General features: G+C 40.0%; 1 protein-coding gene across 1 annotated transcript in view; it reads right to left on the reverse strand.

Moving 5' to 3' along the window:
• Nucleotides 1-17,352, reverse strand: part of TTN (titin) — a 279,002-nt gene that overhangs the window by 71,211 nt on the left and 190,439 nt on the right. The window contains exons 88-119 of the mRNA XM_082841571.1: nt 16,864-16,985; nt 16,483-16,770; nt 16,079-16,375; nt 15,771-15,957; nt 15,184-15,299; nt 14,792-15,091; nt 14,379-14,678; nt 14,180-14,285; nt 13,894-14,090; nt 13,505-13,810; nt 13,128-13,406; nt 12,280-12,579; nt 11,878-12,180; nt 11,399-11,764; nt 10,784-11,086; nt 10,353-10,652; nt 9,220-9,516; nt 8,832-9,116; nt 8,448-8,741; nt 6,823-7,122; nt 6,407-6,715; nt 6,128-6,318; nt 5,302-5,731; nt 3,678-3,986; nt 3,396-3,544; nt 3,277-3,309; nt 3,053-3,182; nt 2,664-2,963; nt 2,253-2,570; nt 828-1,124; nt 419-718; nt 19-333 (exon numbers count right to left, since the gene is read on the reverse strand). Coding sequence (XP_082697697.1) covers nt 19-333; nt 419-718; nt 828-1,124; nt 2,253-2,570; nt 2,664-2,963; nt 3,053-3,182; nt 3,277-3,309; nt 3,396-3,544; nt 3,678-3,986; nt 5,302-5,731; nt 6,128-6,318; nt 6,407-6,715; nt 6,823-7,122; nt 8,448-8,741; nt 8,832-9,116; nt 9,220-9,516; nt 10,353-10,652; nt 10,784-11,086; nt 11,399-11,764; nt 11,878-12,180; nt 12,280-12,579; nt 13,128-13,406; nt 13,505-13,810; nt 13,894-14,090; nt 14,180-14,285; nt 14,379-14,678; nt 14,792-15,091; nt 15,184-15,299; nt 15,771-15,957; nt 16,079-16,375; nt 16,483-16,770; nt 16,864-16,985 — 8,327 coding nt within the window. The remainder of the gene's footprint in view (nt 1-18; nt 334-418; nt 719-827; nt 1,125-2,252; nt 2,571-2,663; nt 2,964-3,052; nt 3,183-3,276; nt 3,310-3,395; nt 3,545-3,677; nt 3,987-5,301; nt 5,732-6,127; nt 6,319-6,406; nt 6,716-6,822; nt 7,123-8,447; nt 8,742-8,831; nt 9,117-9,219; nt 9,517-10,352; nt 10,653-10,783; nt 11,087-11,398; nt 11,765-11,877; nt 12,181-12,279; nt 12,580-13,127; nt 13,407-13,504; nt 13,811-13,893; nt 14,091-14,179; nt 14,286-14,378; nt 14,679-14,791; nt 15,092-15,183; nt 15,300-15,770; nt 15,958-16,078; nt 16,376-16,482; nt 16,771-16,863; nt 16,986-17,352) is intronic.

Raw genomic sequence — 17,352 nt, forward strand, 5'->3', positions numbered from 1 at the left:
AATGGTTTTAAGGCTTACCAGTGGGATCTCTAGCAGTCACTGGGTCTGATGGCAGACTTGCTGGACCCACACCAGCAGCATTGATTGCGTATACCCGGAATTGATAATCAGAACCTTCAATAAGACCAGTCACTTTATAAGAAACACCCAAAGTCATGGCTTTGATAGGATCTCGGTTAACTCTCTTCCATCTCTTTGAAGTGGTGTCTTTCATTTCTAGCCAGTATCCTGTAACAGGAGAGCCTCCATCGTATTCTGGCTCTTCCCAGTTGACAGTCATGTAGTTTCGAGTCACACTGCTAACTGTTGGTTTATCTGGTGCTCCAGGGACAGCTGTGACAAAAATCACAGTGATTTATAAGAAATTTTGAAAAACAAAAATAAGAATGACTTTGAATGTGAAACATGTCCTACTTACAGAAGAGGTTTCTTGCTGTTTCTGGTTCACTGTCAAGAGGTTCCCCAATGCCATATTTATTCTGGGCCATGATTCGGAATACATATTCATGGTCTTCTAGCAATTTTGGAATTGTGTATGTGCACTCTTTAGGTTCGCTGGAGACATGCACCCATGTCTTCCTGTTAGCTTCTCTTTTCTCAATTACGTAGTTTGTAATCTTAGACCCACCATCATCTTTAGGTGGAAGCCAAGATAGTGTCATTTGATCTGCTGAAATAGATTCGAACTTTATTGGTCCCACTGGAGGGCCAGGGCGACCTAAAATGGTTTAAAAAAGAAAACTTTATTAGGAGAATGATCTTAAAGACAGATATTACATTTATGGACAGAAAATCATGTAGTTTTAATAAAACCATGTAATCTTTACCAAGGACATTCAGCCTCATTTCCTTTGATGCTGTTCCCAGATTATTCGCAGCTGTGATGGTATATAAGCCAGTGTCACTCCTGCGAGACTGTGGAATCACTAGAGTGCAGGTATCATCCGCCACCAGTTTGTTGACATGGGTGTCGTAGACAACAGGTTCTTTGTTATCAGGCTTCCTTGGAGGAGCTTTAAACCAGGTTAGTGTCGGGAATGGCACACCTTTAATTTTGGCCACGATGCTAACATCAGTTCCTTCTTCAACCTCCATGAATTCTTTTAGCTCAATTGAAGGTGGGCCTAGATTATTTAAAAAAAAAAAACGTTGTCATTAGGAACATAAAAAAAACACTAAAGGATCGAAAGTAGAATTCACAGTGATGATAAAGTTATTTGATCTACTATAAGCAGGCTTTATAGCCCTACCTGACATAAAGAACAGATCTGTCTTCAGCTAATTTACACCAGTTTAGGGAACAGGCATATGTGGTCCTCATCCTTTATTGATCTACATGTGGCTATGTATCACCTACCGTCTCTCTCTTACCTGGCATCATTATGATTGTAGATATTGAAAAAGGGCAGAGAGAAGTGAAACTATAGTATCTTAGACTTGGGAGTTCTTTCATGATATTCCCTAATATTTATGCAGAGTTAATGAGGGGACCTACTTTGTTCGTTCTGAGATGAATTCCCCTTTTAAGAAATATAACTAACTGCTAATAGAGGCAAAGCAATTTTCCATTTTTCATGAATTTAGTGTAAGAATATGCACAGGGAGTAGTGACTATAGCTTTCCTATATTTAGAAGAGAGAACTAACAAATACACAGCAGTAATGATGGTAACAGTAACGAGAGGAAGAATTATTACCATATTTGTGTGGATATTTTATCTCTTAAAGTAGATATATCTTTTTCTCAAATAGAGAAAATCATGTAGTTTTAATAAAACCACGTAACCTTTGCCAAGGACATTCAGTCTCATTTCCTTTGATGCTGTTCCCAGATTATTCATGGCTGTGATGGTATATAAGTTTCTACTTAGGAAAAAGAAACTCGATTGTGAAGATAAATGGGTCTCAGCAGTTGCTAAGCAAATAATTGGTTACTTTCTGCCCTTTTTGAGGAGCATGCAGAGGAACTGTTTTAATTTCTGGTAAGTAAAACAGCCTGCCATGGAGAAAAATTCGAGTAAGGAAATTCCAAACAGTATCTCCTTTCAGTAAGGGAAAGGTAATATGTATGGAAATATGATAATTCTGTGCAAGTTGAGGGCATGAGTGATTGGGTAATGGGCCCACGTCCAGACTGAACCCGTGGTAGCTTCTGACGTACAGAGACATCTCTTTATTTTGGACTGTTCTTGAGTATCTAGGAAGGCATTCACGAAGAGGACATTCTCTGATAGATAACCCATTGGTACTTACATGTCTGGTCTTTGACAGTCACGGGGCCAACAGTGGCTGAAGGTTTGCTGACTCCTGCGGCATTGACAGCTTTGACTCTGAATTCATATTCCCCACCCTCTACCAGGTCTTCCACCGTAAACTCCAGTTCTTCCACATCGCGCTTATTGCACTGTTTCCATGCTTCTTTCTTTGTCCCAGTAGGATCCCACGCAAGGCACTCAACAATATAGTGGGTGACCGGGGAGCCCCCATCATTCTTTGGGGGTTTCCATGACAGATGTACTGTGTTCTTTGTTATGAGGCCAATCTTGAGTTTAATAGGGGGATCAGGAGGATCTTTAAAAATAGTTAAAGAAAGTATTAATCATTATGTATAACAATACATTTCAAGTTTAGGAAGCTACTTTAATCTTAGACTTAAAAACTTACATATTGGATCTCTGGCAGTGGTCCTCTGAATGGTTTCCACGGGAGCACCAATACCAAAACGGTTTTGTGCCCGCACGCGGAAGAAGTATTGCTGTTCAGAGATGAGGTCAGGAACTACAAATGAAGTGCTTCCACAGTTTGGATTGACTTTAGTCCAAGCTTTTCCATCAATAGTCCTCTTCTCGATAACATAGCCTTTGATCCTGTCTCCTCCATCATCATCCGGCATCTTCCATGTAAGCCTGCAACTACCCCTTGTGATGTCAGTGACTTTCAGATCTTTGGGTGGCCCTGGTACATCTGTTGAATGCAAATCCCAATATAAACAGTGGTGCCCTGTTTAAAATAATTTGTTCTTATTCCATAATAACTTTTAAAGTCTTTCTTACCCATGACTTTAACTCTGCAATTTGCAGTCTTTTGTCCTGCTTTGTTCTTGGCTGTGATGCTGTATTTGCCTGAATGAGATCGTTTACATTCCGGAATAATAATTACGGATGAGTTTTCAGCAGTCTCCAGCTGTACAAAGAAAATAGCAGTCATACACTGAATGAAATCATAGTAGTATTGAAGTCAGTCCGATTCTGAATCATTTCAGTTTTTTGTTTTTTACCTGTGCATCTTCAGGTATGTCATGAACCCCATCCTATTAGAAAAGAAGATAGTCAGTTATAGTGTAAATATTCCTTAGAGTGAGTCAATGGGAGATGCAGAGAATTATAATTTTCTTACCTTCATTGCCTTCTTTGCCTTTCCATCAAATTCCCAAGATGATTTTGGTGTTGGGCGTCCCTTGATGACAGCAGGAATCCTAATCTGTGTGCCAGCTTGACAAATCAGACAGTCTTGTGCTCCAATGTCAATGAAAATTTCTGGTACCTCTGTAATACCATGGATAATATAACAGGATTTAGCTCACCTTTTTCAAAAACGTAGTTGAGATGTCTTCAACAAATGAATCAGTTTCATAATAAGATCAAAAGATGAATACATAAATGGATTAAGGACTAGTACCTTGAATATCAGTGGCAGGGATCTCTCCAGTTGTATCACTTGGTTCAGATTCACCAGCTTCATTGACAGCTTTCACTCGGAATCTGTACTTCCTGAGCTCTTTCAAATTCGGCACCACACATTCACAGGTAGTTAGAAGTTTGTCTGGTTCGTTTACGCTTTTCCAGTCAGTAGTACCTTCTTCTTGCATTTCTACAATGTATCCTTTGATTGGACTGCCACCATCTTTGGCTGGAGGTTTCCACGCTAGTGAGATGCTTGACTTTGTTTTATCTTTGACCTCTGGGCGAGAAGGTGGCCCAGGTGGATCTAATAAAAAAATAAATTAAAAAAAGTCAGATTTTGAAGCTGGTGGGATGACAGATTTATATACTATAAGAATGTTTTACTATACCTGACCATATCTTATTTTTAATCTATTAAAATATTAAAATAGGAATGCCAAAGGAATAAATTACCTTCTAGAGAAGAGAAATATAAGAAAATCTATCTTCATTTAGCATTAATGCTAAAACAAAGAAAGCAAACAACTAACTGGGAGTAGAAAGATTACTGACTAGCTCTAGATAGAGAAATATTCTATTTACACACAATCGGTGAAAAGCTATTTTACTTTTGAGGTCCCTTTGAAGAGATTCTGCAATATTCTCTACTAAAAGCTTATTTTAATTTAACCTACCATAAAATTAAGATTAAAAAATGATTTCATCATTAGCTGGTAAACCTTTGAACACAAACTAATCTTAAGCCCTTTACTGTAGGCGTTGACCCTGTCCCTAATCGGGTGACAGTCCATCACACTTCTGACAGTGCTTTACGATTATGGAAATTCTTTTACTCCATTCATCTTTTTAACCATAGCTCTTTCCTCTCCAGTGCCTAGGACAGCTCTTTGCACATAGCATATGTTTACTACCAGCTTGCAGGATGAATGACTAATTCATTTTTTATATATGCTCTGTATAGAACTTAGATTATTTTAAGTCTTTTGAACAAATAGCTGAATTTTTTTCCCACAGAAAATCCATTTATATAGCAAATGAAATTAATCATTAAGGCCATGGTATTTTAATTTTTGAACCGATCTGCTCATAGATCTTTCAGAATTGTTTTTTTCTTTTATTTGACCTCACAGACTGTGCTTGAAGATCTTATATCTTTATTCAATATATACTATTGAAAATTTAACAACCTTTTGCTTTTGTTGAACTCCTACTGGAGGGTCTGACTGTTTAGTGAGGGAGATAATTTCCACAGTAGCTAATTAATGAGAGAGAGGTTTATTTAAGGTATGGGAGCAAAGAGGAGCTTATAGTCCAGGGTCTTTATTATTGTGATTCCTCATACAATACTAGATTTAATCTAAGTGTTTAAACACTGTATGAGTTTTTGTATGTATGTGTATGCATATACATGTATATGTACATATTAGATATGTGTGCATAGTGTGTGTGTATATGTATACACACATACATATATACTTCTGATAGTCTATATAAGTATGAAACTTTTTATTTTAATAAGTGAAATAATTTGGCATAGAAATATACGAGAACTTTAAGAGCAGAGCTATCCATTTAGTGGCTTTGCCCTTGATAAATTCCAGAAATGGAAGCATACTTACATATGGGATCTCCTGCAACAGCTAGGTCTGATGGTTCACTGGGAGAGCCAACTCCTGCAGCATTTATTGCCATCGCTCTGAACTGGTATTTAACACCTTCAATCAAACGGGGAACATTAAATTCCACGCCTTTCAATCCCACTTTGGTTATCGGTGCTCGGCTAACACGTGACCAGTAAGCACCTCCCTCTTCTCTCTTCTCCAGCCAGTAGCCAGTAATTGGAGAGCCACCGTTGTCCAGAGGAGGAGTCCAGCTCACTAGCATCGACCCTTTGGTGCGCTCCAAAACTACTGGCTTTCCCGGAGGTCCAGGAGTGCGATAAGGATCTTGAATGACCACTTTATCTGATTTGCATTCATCGCTGGTTCCATATTTATTCACTGCCCTAACTCGGAACTCATACTGACCATTGGGGATAAGTTTCCAGATCTAGAAATCAGATGAACAATAATTTCTTAAAAACAATATATTTACATTGATTTTCACTTGTTTTAAAATTCCAGTTATTTTGGTAGGGAAGACTGTAAAAAGAAATACTTCTATAAACTCAGTTATCTGAGTTTCTGCACTCAAACATGGAGAAAGTCTTTTAAAATGAGAATGTGTAAATTTATTGCACCTAATAGTGGCTCTCTCAAGTAAAAGAGGATCTGTATATCAAAGTATTTACTAAGTGGCTTTATGTGCAAGATGCTAAAAACTATACTTAAGCTTTTTGTGTGTGGTTTTGAGTTTAATCATTAAATTCCAAGGTCATGCTAGAATGATGTTAATTCAGAGTTATGTCCTTTAAGTGTGCATAAGAAAATACTTAGAAGAGTTTACCCCATATCTCCTCTCTACAGCAGTGTTGGTGACTTCTTCCCATTCAGCTTTCTTCCTGCTTGCATCGCGTTTGTCAATGACATAATGGGTGATTTCACCCCCACCATTGTCTAGAGGGGCATCCCACGTTAAGTGGCAAGATTCAGCTTTAATGTCAACAACAGCAAGATTTCTTGGTGGGGATGGACGATCTGAAAAGGAACCAAAGGTGGAAATTGAGAAGCAAATTCTTAAACAGACACTGGATTTCTTTTTTTTATAAGAAAGCGTGTCACTTACCGTATACTTCAACATGGACATTTCGGAACACTGAGCCAAGGCGATTAGAAGCAGTCACCGTGTAAGTGCCTTTGTCCTCCCGGGTTGCTTTGGGAATGCTAAGCTCAGTCTTTGCCTCACTTCGGGATACTTCTTCCTTGGTTATCTTAAGTGCATCGGTGGGTTTTTCGATCACAGTTTCATTCTTGGACCACTCAATTTTAGGCATTGGAAGGCCTGTCACATCTGCAGGGATGTTAACAGGCTCTCCCGCCTTAACTTTGATGGTGTCTCCTCGAACAGACAGGCGCAACTTAATAGTTGGAGGCACTGCAAAGAGAAGGGAAAAGGGAAAAAAAATAGCAAAGTCATAAGGATGTTTGCTCAACCTATGAGATAAAGTGCATTAAAATGATTATTATGTTCAGATTCAACACCTTCATCATCTTGTATGACCACATTAAGAGGCAGGGATGGTTCGCTTTCACCAATTTCGTTGACGGCCTTGACACGGAACTCATACATTTGGTGTTCATCAAGATCTTCAACCAGAAGAGATGTGGTTGGGCAGAGTCGCTTGTTAACTCTTTCAAAGTCAGGTTTGTCATGACGCCGTTTTTCAATGATATAGCCTTGGATGGGGCAGCCACCATTACTGCGGGGCTCTTTCCAGTCAAGGTTGATAGTGGACTTGGTCCTTTCCGTGTATGTAAGCCTCTCGGGAGACGTTGGAGGACCTTTAACCAGAGGCAGGTTGAAATGACAAGAATGAAATAAGTATTCATGTAAGAAATCACATTTCAATTCAGATTAATTATGTGAAAAATAGGTTTCTGTTTGGCATATTGTTGCATCTGTCTTTAAAATCCTCAGAATATCTCAATTAACAGACTTATAGGCGTTCATATAGTCAGAATTTTTCTTAGTAAACTCTATAGTCAAGATTATTGATTAAAAATTGAGGTGCATGTATGCTTTTTTATATTTAGCATTTTAGATATTTTACCTCTGTCAGTGGGAAAGCTTCTAATTTTAATGACCTAGGAGGGCTGTCTGTGAAGTTTTGCTTTGAGTGACCAGCTGAGAGCAAGTGTTCCTTTCTTATTAACAGAAAATGGATATGTCTACTGAACACACTTTGGACCATGTTGCCACAAGTGTGGGTTTAACAGGGGGTGGAAAGAGAATTTATGTAATGCTGCTGTAGTTTTGTGTCCTGAAGGACAAGATAGAAAGAATAAGCTTTGCATGGTGAAACTAGACCCAATCCACTCTTGACTGTTATCGCAACCAGAAGCAGATCTTAGTGGTAGAAGTCCAACTCTGTTCTGTTCTTTCTGGCACAACCTGAGCTGTAGTAGACATTTTGAGATGAGCTGTTACAGTGAGGAGGTAATTTTGTTCCTGTTTTTGGGTGGTGGTGGTGGTGGAGGGATAACTCCTCTGTCTCTTGGGGAACGGGGCATCCTCAAAGACTTGGCTTTCTAGGATGGGATGTCAGCATGCATTACCAAGTGTGTATAATATTCGGGCTTCCTATTTGTTTATACTGGTCGAGGAGATCTCCTTTGGTTGGGTTTCCATTCTTTGGTGGCTCTTTCTGGTTTTGGTGCCCCCTCATCCTTCCAGTCTGGGGACGACTTGAGGGGCTAAAGGAAGACTAAAGCATTTACGCTAAGGCAGATTTCTGTCCTGTAATCTTTCAAAAACAGTGAACTCTCTTTGACTACTGGACTATTAAATTAATTACTCCAGTGTATTTTCTTACTAAGATGTAATATTTCTAAACTATTTTTAGGTTATGCTAAGCTCCAGTGATTCAGGTTTTTCAGCACACAAAACCATGCCCAGTTTTGTGCAAAAATTACATTGAAATTATTGTAAACATGGTATAAAGTTGCTGGTAGTTATTTAGTTTACCTTTCTCATTACTTTCTCATTATTCCAGCTATAGATCTTGAGACTGTTGGGAGTTTGAAGCCATAAAGCTCTATACATAAGTGACATAACTAGAAGCAATCAGTATTTACTTTATATACACAGTGAAAACCTTCTTTTTTACCTAGTGGATCAACTGCAAGAATTGGTCCTATTTCAACAGGAGGGCCACAGCCAAACTTGTTCTTGGCAATCACACGGTACATATATTCTTGTCCCTCAAGGAGACCTGTGATGTCACATTTAGACCTCTCAGTCTCTATTGGTTGTCTCCAAGTATGCATCTTAGCATCCTTTCTTTCAATAATAAAGCCCGTGATATCACTTCCTCCATCATCTGCTGGATCAGACCAGTTAAGCAGACACATTTTTCTGTTTGTTACAACGGGTTTCAAATCAAGAACTGGACCAGGGACATCTGAAAAATAAAACGGCAACAAAAAAATCAATGCAATAAGATAGTATCACTTAGGAAAAATCCTGTGGAAATCCATGTAATATTCCTTACCAAAAACTTCTACCCGGGCTGCTGCAAATTTAGAACCACAGCTATTGGTAGCTGTAATCACATATCTGCCATGATCTTTTCTTAATGCATTCTTGATAATTAGTTCAGATTTGGTTCCAACGTTCTCTATTTCAACACGGTCTTTATCCAGCTCTCCTTCTTCTATGGTCCACACTTTTGTTGGCACTGGACGACCAGTTACCACAGCTGGAATTCTGAGAGTCTTCCCAGCCACGATCTGTATCCCAGCCCTGACAGAAACATCTAGTTCCACATTTGGAGGCTCTGTTGAAAGAGAACAGTCATACATTAGCCCAAGAAAGATGGGGAAAAAAAACCCTCATACTGGGAAAATATCCATCATCTTATTTATGTAACTTTTAAGTACCTTGTGGTTCAGCCACAGTAACGGGTTCTGTTTCTCCAGGCGGTCCTTCACCTGCAGCGTTGACAGCGCTCACTCGAAGTTTGTAATCGGCACCCTCTCGGATTTCTTTGACAGTGTACTCACGGGCCTTGATCATCTTCTCTGTGCAGCGGGACCATTCATTTGTGCCAACCAGCTGCTTATCAACAAAGTAGCCAACAATTTCCCCACCACCATTGAAAGCTGGGGGTTCCCATGCTAGTTCAATAGTTGTGGAACTTGTGTCATTGACTCTTGGGACAGGTGGCCCAGGTGGAGCTAGAATGAATGCAGACACAGAAATCAAAACTCACTGATGGGTACTTCCCTGGTGGCACAGTGGTTAAGAATCTGCCTGCCAATGCAGGGAACACGGGTTCGAGCCCTGGTCTGGGAGGATCCCACATGCCACAGAGCAACTAAGCCTGTGTGCCACAACTACTGAGCCTGCGCTCTAGAGCCCACGAGCCACAACAACTGAGCCCACGTGCCATAACTGCTGAAGCCCGTGTGCCTAGAGCCTGTGCTCCACAACAAGAGGAGCCACTGCAATGAGAAGCCCACTCACCGCAACAAAGAGTAGCCCCCGCTCGCCGCAACTAGAGAAAGCCTGCACTCAGCACCGAAGACCCAATGCAGCCAATAAATAAATAAATAAATTTATTTAAAAAAAAAACTCACTGATGGTTTTAAAATGTGCAGTAGCTTACGTGACCCCACTTTTTTTTCCCACAGTGTGTTGCATGTAATATGGGTAATTATTGCTTTGTGAAGCTCTTAAGTTATAAATACAGATGTTTAAAATTTTACATTGCAACCTCAACATTTGTCTATAGTCATTGCTAGTATTTAGTTTGATTTTTTTCCAGCTTGACTGAGATATTATTGACATATAACGCATGTAAGTTTAAGGTGTACAATGTGATGATTTGATACATGTATATGTTGCAAAATGATTGCCACAATGTTAGTTAACACCACCACTCCCTCACATAATTACCACTTTTTGATAACACTTAAGATCTACACTCTCAACAACTTTCAAGCATATAAAACAGTACTGTTAATTATAGTGACCATGCTATACCCCACTTTCTTCTTAAGGAATTACTTACAGATTGGATCACGTGCTGTTTTGGGATCTGAGGGGGGACTGAACTTTCCAGGTCCAGCTGCGTTTTCGGCACATACTCTGAAGACATAGGTGAGTCCCTCTAATAGGCCTTCTACATTGGTCTTCAAAGAATTCAGAAGGTTTCGGTTGACACGAGACCAGTGTGTGCTATTCACCTCACGTTTTTCAAGCCAGTAACCCAAGATGGGGCTTCCATTATCTTTTGGTTCATTCCATTTCACTAGCATACTGTTACTGGTGACATCTTCCACAATGGGCTTATCGGGTGCATCAGGTGGTTCTGATTAAAATTAAAAAGGCATATTTGAATTAATTCCCTAGCATGACATGAAAATTCAAGTTTACAAGCTGTGATAATGTATATACCAACATATGATAAAAAGGCAAAGTTTAAATGCTAAAGATCCTTACCAAATGGATCTTTAGCTGTAAGTGGCTTTGAGACACATGGTGGTCCAGGCCCAAACCTATTTTCAGCTCTGACACGGAAGAGGTACTCTTTTCCTTCAATCAGCTTTGTCACTGAATATTTGCAATGTCTAAGTGTTGAAGTGATGACAATCCATTCTGAGTCAGGTTTTGCCTTGTCTTTCTTTTCCAAAGTGTAGTTTAAAATTTCACTGCCACCATCATCAAGGGGTGGTTCCCATTTACAGATGACTGAGGTCTTTCTAATATCTTCAAATACAAAGTTGATTGGTGGTCCTGGTATATCTGATATTTTGAAAGACAGAAGTGGTTAAAATTTTGTGTCGCACTGGAAAATGTAAATGTTTAGTGTGCTTCTAAGCTTCTAAACACAGTGTGCTTCTGTGACATAAACCTCTGTTTTTTCTACATCTGTCTATCTTTGTATCACATTAGCTAATGAATAACAAGGTCAGTTGATTTCTTTTACATAGCCAGGAGAAAAAATTGGGACCGAGGATACCTTGCTGAAGCTATTTCCCACTTCTATTAACTGCCCGCAAAACTCTTATATTAACTAACTTTCTTCCATTGGAAAGTGTAGTTTTACCTACTTACCTAGCACACTGACGGTACAAGGAGCTTTTGCAATACCATGGTCATTTTCAGCTTTGATCATAAACAGGCCATGATCAGGTCGGAGAGAATCTCGGACACGTAGCTGAGATTCTCCTTTTTTACTACTGTCAATACTCAAACGCTGTGTCAGAGGCAGGACAAACGGTTCTTCTTCTTGAACTTCTTCACCCTTCTTCCTTCTAACCAAGGGTGCTACCCGCTTCCTAATTTCCTCTGGTGTGATAACATTTTCATCCTTTAGCCACGTAATAGTTGGGTAAGGTGAGCCAGAAATAATTGCATCGAGTGCTATTTCGTCACCTCGTCTCACTTCTAGGCTTGTTCTCATAATGACTTTCGGGGCATCTGCAATGATTAAAAACAGTAATTGTTTTCAATTCTGATTAAAATATCTGACAAAACCTTATTTTCATTTCTTTTACGATGGGAAAATGGCAAACCCATTAAACACAGCTTACCAATAGGATCTACTGCTTTGGTTGGAGGAGTGGCCCGAGAAGGTTCGCCAATACCAGCAGCATTTTCTGCTCGCACACGGAATTGGTATTCCTTTCCCTCTTCAAGGCCTTTTGCTGTATAGGTCAGGACTGGTACCAGGTGTTCGTTGCATCTCTTCCATCTCTCTTCACCCTTAGCAATCTTCTCTATGATGTAACCCATTATCTTGCTCCCTCCATCGTACAAAGGTGGCTTCCATGTAATAGTCATTGCCTCAGCAGTAGGATTATGTACCTCAACGTCTACAGGTGGATCAGGGGGCTCTGAAGAACAAGAAAAAACCTGTTAATATAGGGAAACCCATCTTCTTAAAAAAAATGCATATTAACTCTTAGCTCTATTACATTCATGCTCAAACTTACGCTTCGGATCTTGAGCAATGACTGGATTTTTCAGTTCAATATATTCGCCTCCACCAATCTTGTTGACAGCTTTAACACGGAAGAAGTATTCACCATTTGGTATGAGATCTTTGACAGTCCAAGACAGTTTGTTCTCACCAGACATGACTGGTATATACGTCCTCCTCCCAGCTTCTCTGCGTTCTAGGACGTAATGAAGAATTGGGCTTCCACCATCATATTCTGGAGGTTCCCAGGTTAATTTACAAGAACTCTTGGTCACATCACTTGCTTTAAGATCTTTGCATGGTCCAGGTAGTCCTATTAGAAATCAAATTGACAATTATTATTGTAACCTGAAAAGTCAGCATATTAAGAGCACACTCTGCGTAGGACATTGCAGGCCATTTTGCATCCTTGGCTCCCAATTACTAAATGTCAGTAACTTCCCCCTTAGTCTTTGTTCCAAGCAAAAATGGCCCCCCAAATTTTGAAACACCATCCATGTGTGGGGGGGAAGGGGGCAGAAAATGTTACCACTCCTGGTTGAGAACACTATGAAAACATACAAATACAATTAATAAATGAATATTGGTTATTTAAACATTCTTTGGGTGTGCCATATCTTTTATTTAAATTAGTACTTCACATGCAAATAATTACAACAGAAGTAAATTAGTGTAATCAGAGTTTAAATAGCAATTTCATCTCTTCAGAATTGCTTTGCTTCTCATATGGGAAGAAATAATCTGAAAGGACACTTAGTTTACAAATGGCCAGCTCATGAAGCCACTTATACTAACATTGCAGAGTTAACCAATTTTCCCAACAGGTGAAGGATGTCTGGTGTTTCATCAAAGAATGATTACCTATGACTTTGACATTGATTGAGGCAGTTGCTGAGCCGAGCTTATTCTCCAGGGTAATGGTGTAAACTCCAGCATCTGCATGGACACTCTTGGGAACTTCAAGGTGTGCAGAGATGTGATCCTTCTTCATTGTTAATCTGTCACTTGCTTTAACTTCTTTGCCATCTTTATGCCAGCTAACGGTTGGAACTGGGACAGCTCTGAAGGGAACAGGAATGCTTAATTTTTCACCTTCAATGACGACAATGTCATGAGTCTCCAGATCAATTGTTGGCTTGCCTGTAAGAGATAATCCAAAAGGGGAAAAAAAGGGTGTGTCAAAATGCAGTGCATGAGTAAAGCCTACTTTATTAATTATAAAAAGAAACTGTTCTTACAGTCTGGGTCTTTGGCAACCACGTTTTCGGAGATTTCAGATGGCTCACTGACACCAACAGCATTGACGGCTCTCACTCTCAGAACATACTCCTTGTCGGGCACAACACCTTCTTCAACCTTGAATTTCAAGTCTTTTATTGGGCGAGAATTAACTCGCATCCATTTCTCAGTGCCTACTGGACACATTTCAACATGGTATCCTATAATAGGACTTCCACCATTTTTCTCTGGAGGCTTCCAAGCAATGGCAATATGCTTTCTCCCAGCATCAGTCACATGCAGATCAAGGGGAGGTGAGGGAGGACCTGAAAAGAGAGTGAAACATTCACATCCACAGTCTCATCATCAAGCTCTAGACAATATCCTTCGTATAATCAACACTACTTACTTGTTGGATCTTCAATTTTCAGGATTTCTGTAGGTTCGCTTGGGTGTCCAACTCCAGCTTCATTCTCTGCCCGAACCTGAAACTGGACCTCTGTTCCTTCAATGACATCAGTTACTTTAAAGTTACAGTCAGGTCCTGAGGTCTTTGCAGCTTTCACCCAACGGGTACCTAACTTTTCTTTCTTCTCAATGACATATCTGTTGAAATAACAAAGCATTTCGTGAGCATGAATAAAGAATTTTCAGCTGAATGTAAATTTTACTTTATGGGTTAATTAAAATTCTACCTCTGTATTGGTCTTCCACCATCATTTTTAGGTGGTTCCCACTTCAGGTCAACATGTCCTTTCGTCACATCAACCACTGTCAGAGCGTAGGGTGGTCCAGGGGTGGCTGAAAGCAAAATATTCAGTGGTTAGTAAAACCAGGGAGAAAAGTGACAATCCACTACAAATGGTGTCACGAAGATGAAGTTAGAGAGCATACTAAAGGTGTCTTTGGCCAGGACAGAGTCCTCGACTTCACAATAGTCACTCTGTCCTATGGCATTTTCTGCAGCAACTCGGAACACGTATAAAGAACCCTCGGTCAGTGGGGTCACTGTGCACTTGGTGTCCTTGACAGTTGTGTCCACTGTTTGCCAGCCTTTCCGCCTCACATCTCTCTTTTCCACAATGTAGTTGGTGATGGGCGACCCTCCATCTTTCTCAGGAACTGTCCACTTTAGGTCTGCTGTATTTTTTGTAATATTGATAACTTCAAGCCAGCGAGGTGGTGATGGGGGATCTGAAGGAAAAAAAAATTCAATTTCTTATTGTCCAATATTCAGTCTTCACTAAATTTTCTAGTAGTCACTAAGAGATTAGATAGCAGGGATGAAATAATTAAGAGTGACTTACAAAGTTTCTCCCGGCAAAGCACAGAGTCACTGGGTTCGCTGGGTTCACTTTCGCCTGCCTTGTTCACAGCTCTAACTCGGAATGAGTATTCTTGCCCTTCCATGAGCCCTGGGAACAAATGCTCAGTGGTGGGAACCCCTTCGGCCACTCGGACCCAGTCCTCTGTTCCAGTCTTTAGCATTTCAATGACGTAAGAATCGATCTTTGCCCCTCCATCGTGTTCTGGCTTTGTCCAATTCAGCATTAATGATGTTTTGCCTACATCTTTCACGGTTGGTTTTCCAGGGGGCCATGGAGGATCTGCAAGCCAATGAAATGAAACCATTATTGAGGTTTGCCAAAAGGAATTAATATAAGCTTCAAAATAATCACAGAAAATATATGAATAATACCTATGGGATCCTTTATTAAGATTGGCTCAGTTGATCTGCTTGCTTTTCCAGGTCCAGCAAGATTTTCAGCCAACACACGGAATCTGTATTTTTTCTTATTGGTAAGACCTTTCACTCTGAATTAGGAACAAAGTGTGAGTTGAATACCACGATAAGAAGGAGAAACCTCTGTTTATTTCACATAGAAGCAGCTAATTTATTTAAATTGTGAAAAACTGGTTTGGATATTTAACTGAAATATTTCAATATAAATTAAAAATTGCCTTTTAACTGTCACACACTTTAGATTTGGTCACATGTACCAATCTCATTATAATATCTATAATAATAATCATTACCATAATATATTAGAGGACCAAACACTTTGGAACTTCCAGACAGTTTATATTTTATGGTAAGAAATGAAGAAATGTGCCCTTCAATGGAATTTATATCATTTTTGAAATTATGTGGTAATAGAAAAGATAAGTAAAAATAATTTAAAATTTTATAGTAATATATAATCAGGTATAATCAAAAGGAATGCTAAAGAATGAAAATTTATATACACTGCTTTTTTGACATCTTAATGGAGAGCTTGGGCGTACCTGTATGTTGTATCCTTTATTGGCATCTTATTGCATCTAACCCATTTATCAGTATCAGGATCTAATCTTTCAACCCAGTAACCCGTGATGGGGCTGCCACCGTCATCATCTGGCTCACACCATGTGAGGGTCACTGCATCCTTAGTGATATCAGAAGGTTCTAGGCGAGTTGGAGGTCCAGGTGGATCTATAGACAGGATAATCATACGTGTTATATGTCCTGTATATAAATATGACACCTAAATCCAACTTTCACACAAGTATCTTTTTTTTTTTTTTTTTAGCCACCTGATTAATGAGAAACTTACCAAACTGATATTTGGCTGTTATTGGAGTGGCCTGAACTGGCTCACCGACACCGTACATGTTTTCTGCAGCAACTCTGAAGATGTATTCTTTATTGGGTGTTAATTTGGTTGCCTTGAACTTTGTATCCTTGACAGTTGACGAGAGCTTGTGCCACATATCACTGTCGGTCGCTCTTCTCTCCACGACATAGTTTGTGATTTTAGATCCGCCATCATCGCGTGGTGGGTTCCATGTGAGAAGACATGACTCGTTGGTCACTTCCATGATGTCTAAAGCAGCTGGGGGTCCAGGTTTATCTGTGGATGACAGTACACACTCAGAGAAAAGCATTTGTTTAATATGTTTTATTTTCAAAAGTAGCTGGAACGAGTTTGCCCATTTTTAAAACGAGAGCCTCCCTTACCTAAGACGTTCACTTCTACCACAGCGGTGGCCCGACCACAGACGTTCATGGCCTCGATAATGTATGTGCCACTGTCACTTCTCTTACTATCCACGATCGTCACTGTGGATTTTTTAGGAACGTTTTCAATGGTGATTCTTTTGTCCTGCTTCAGAAGCATATCAGCCTTTGTCCAGGTTACTTTAGGTTCAGGTTTGCCAGTTACAGTGGCAGGAAGTTCAATCTTAGTTCCTGCTTTTACAGTGAGACCCGCAAGGAGCTTCACGTCGAGGAAAATTTCTGGAGCCTCTGAATTGGAAAAGATTATTTACGATGTTACCAAATTTGGGCAGAATTAAAGTCAAAAGTCTGACTGATAAAGCAAAAACCAAAAGTAAGTACCCTGTGTGTCCACAGCCTGGATTTCTTCTGTGGGTTTGCTTGGCTTGCTAGCTCCTAGCCTGTTCAAGGCCTTCACGCGATAGGCATACCACTGGCCCTCTTCAAGACCTGTTACTTCCATTCTGTCAGCAAACAAAATAGGATATTTTACTTAATGCATTTAATCTGTTCCATTGTGTAGTATTCATAATATTTCCAAAATTCATACCCCTGGTATAATACTATCCTTTAAATTAAGTCTGGATTGCTTCAACATTTTAACTAATGAAAACCTTGATTAAAGGGTAAGTTCAGCAGCACTTTTAAAAATCAGACAGGCAGGGGCTTCCCTGGTGGTGCAGTGGTTGAGAGTCCGCCTGCCAATGCAGGGGACACGGGTTTGTGCCCCGGTCCGGGAAGATCCCACATGCCGCGTAGCGGCTGGGCCCGTGAGCCATGGCCACTGAGCCTGCGCGTCCAGAGCCTGTGCTCCGCAACGGGAGAGGCCAC

The sequence above is a fragment of the Leucopleurus acutus genome (genome assembly GCF_964270905.1).
Source record: "Leucopleurus acutus genome assembly, chromosome: 6".
In the NCBI taxonomy this organism is placed as follows: domain Eukaryota; kingdom Metazoa; phylum Chordata; class Mammalia; order Artiodactyla; family Delphinidae; genus Leucopleurus; species Leucopleurus acutus.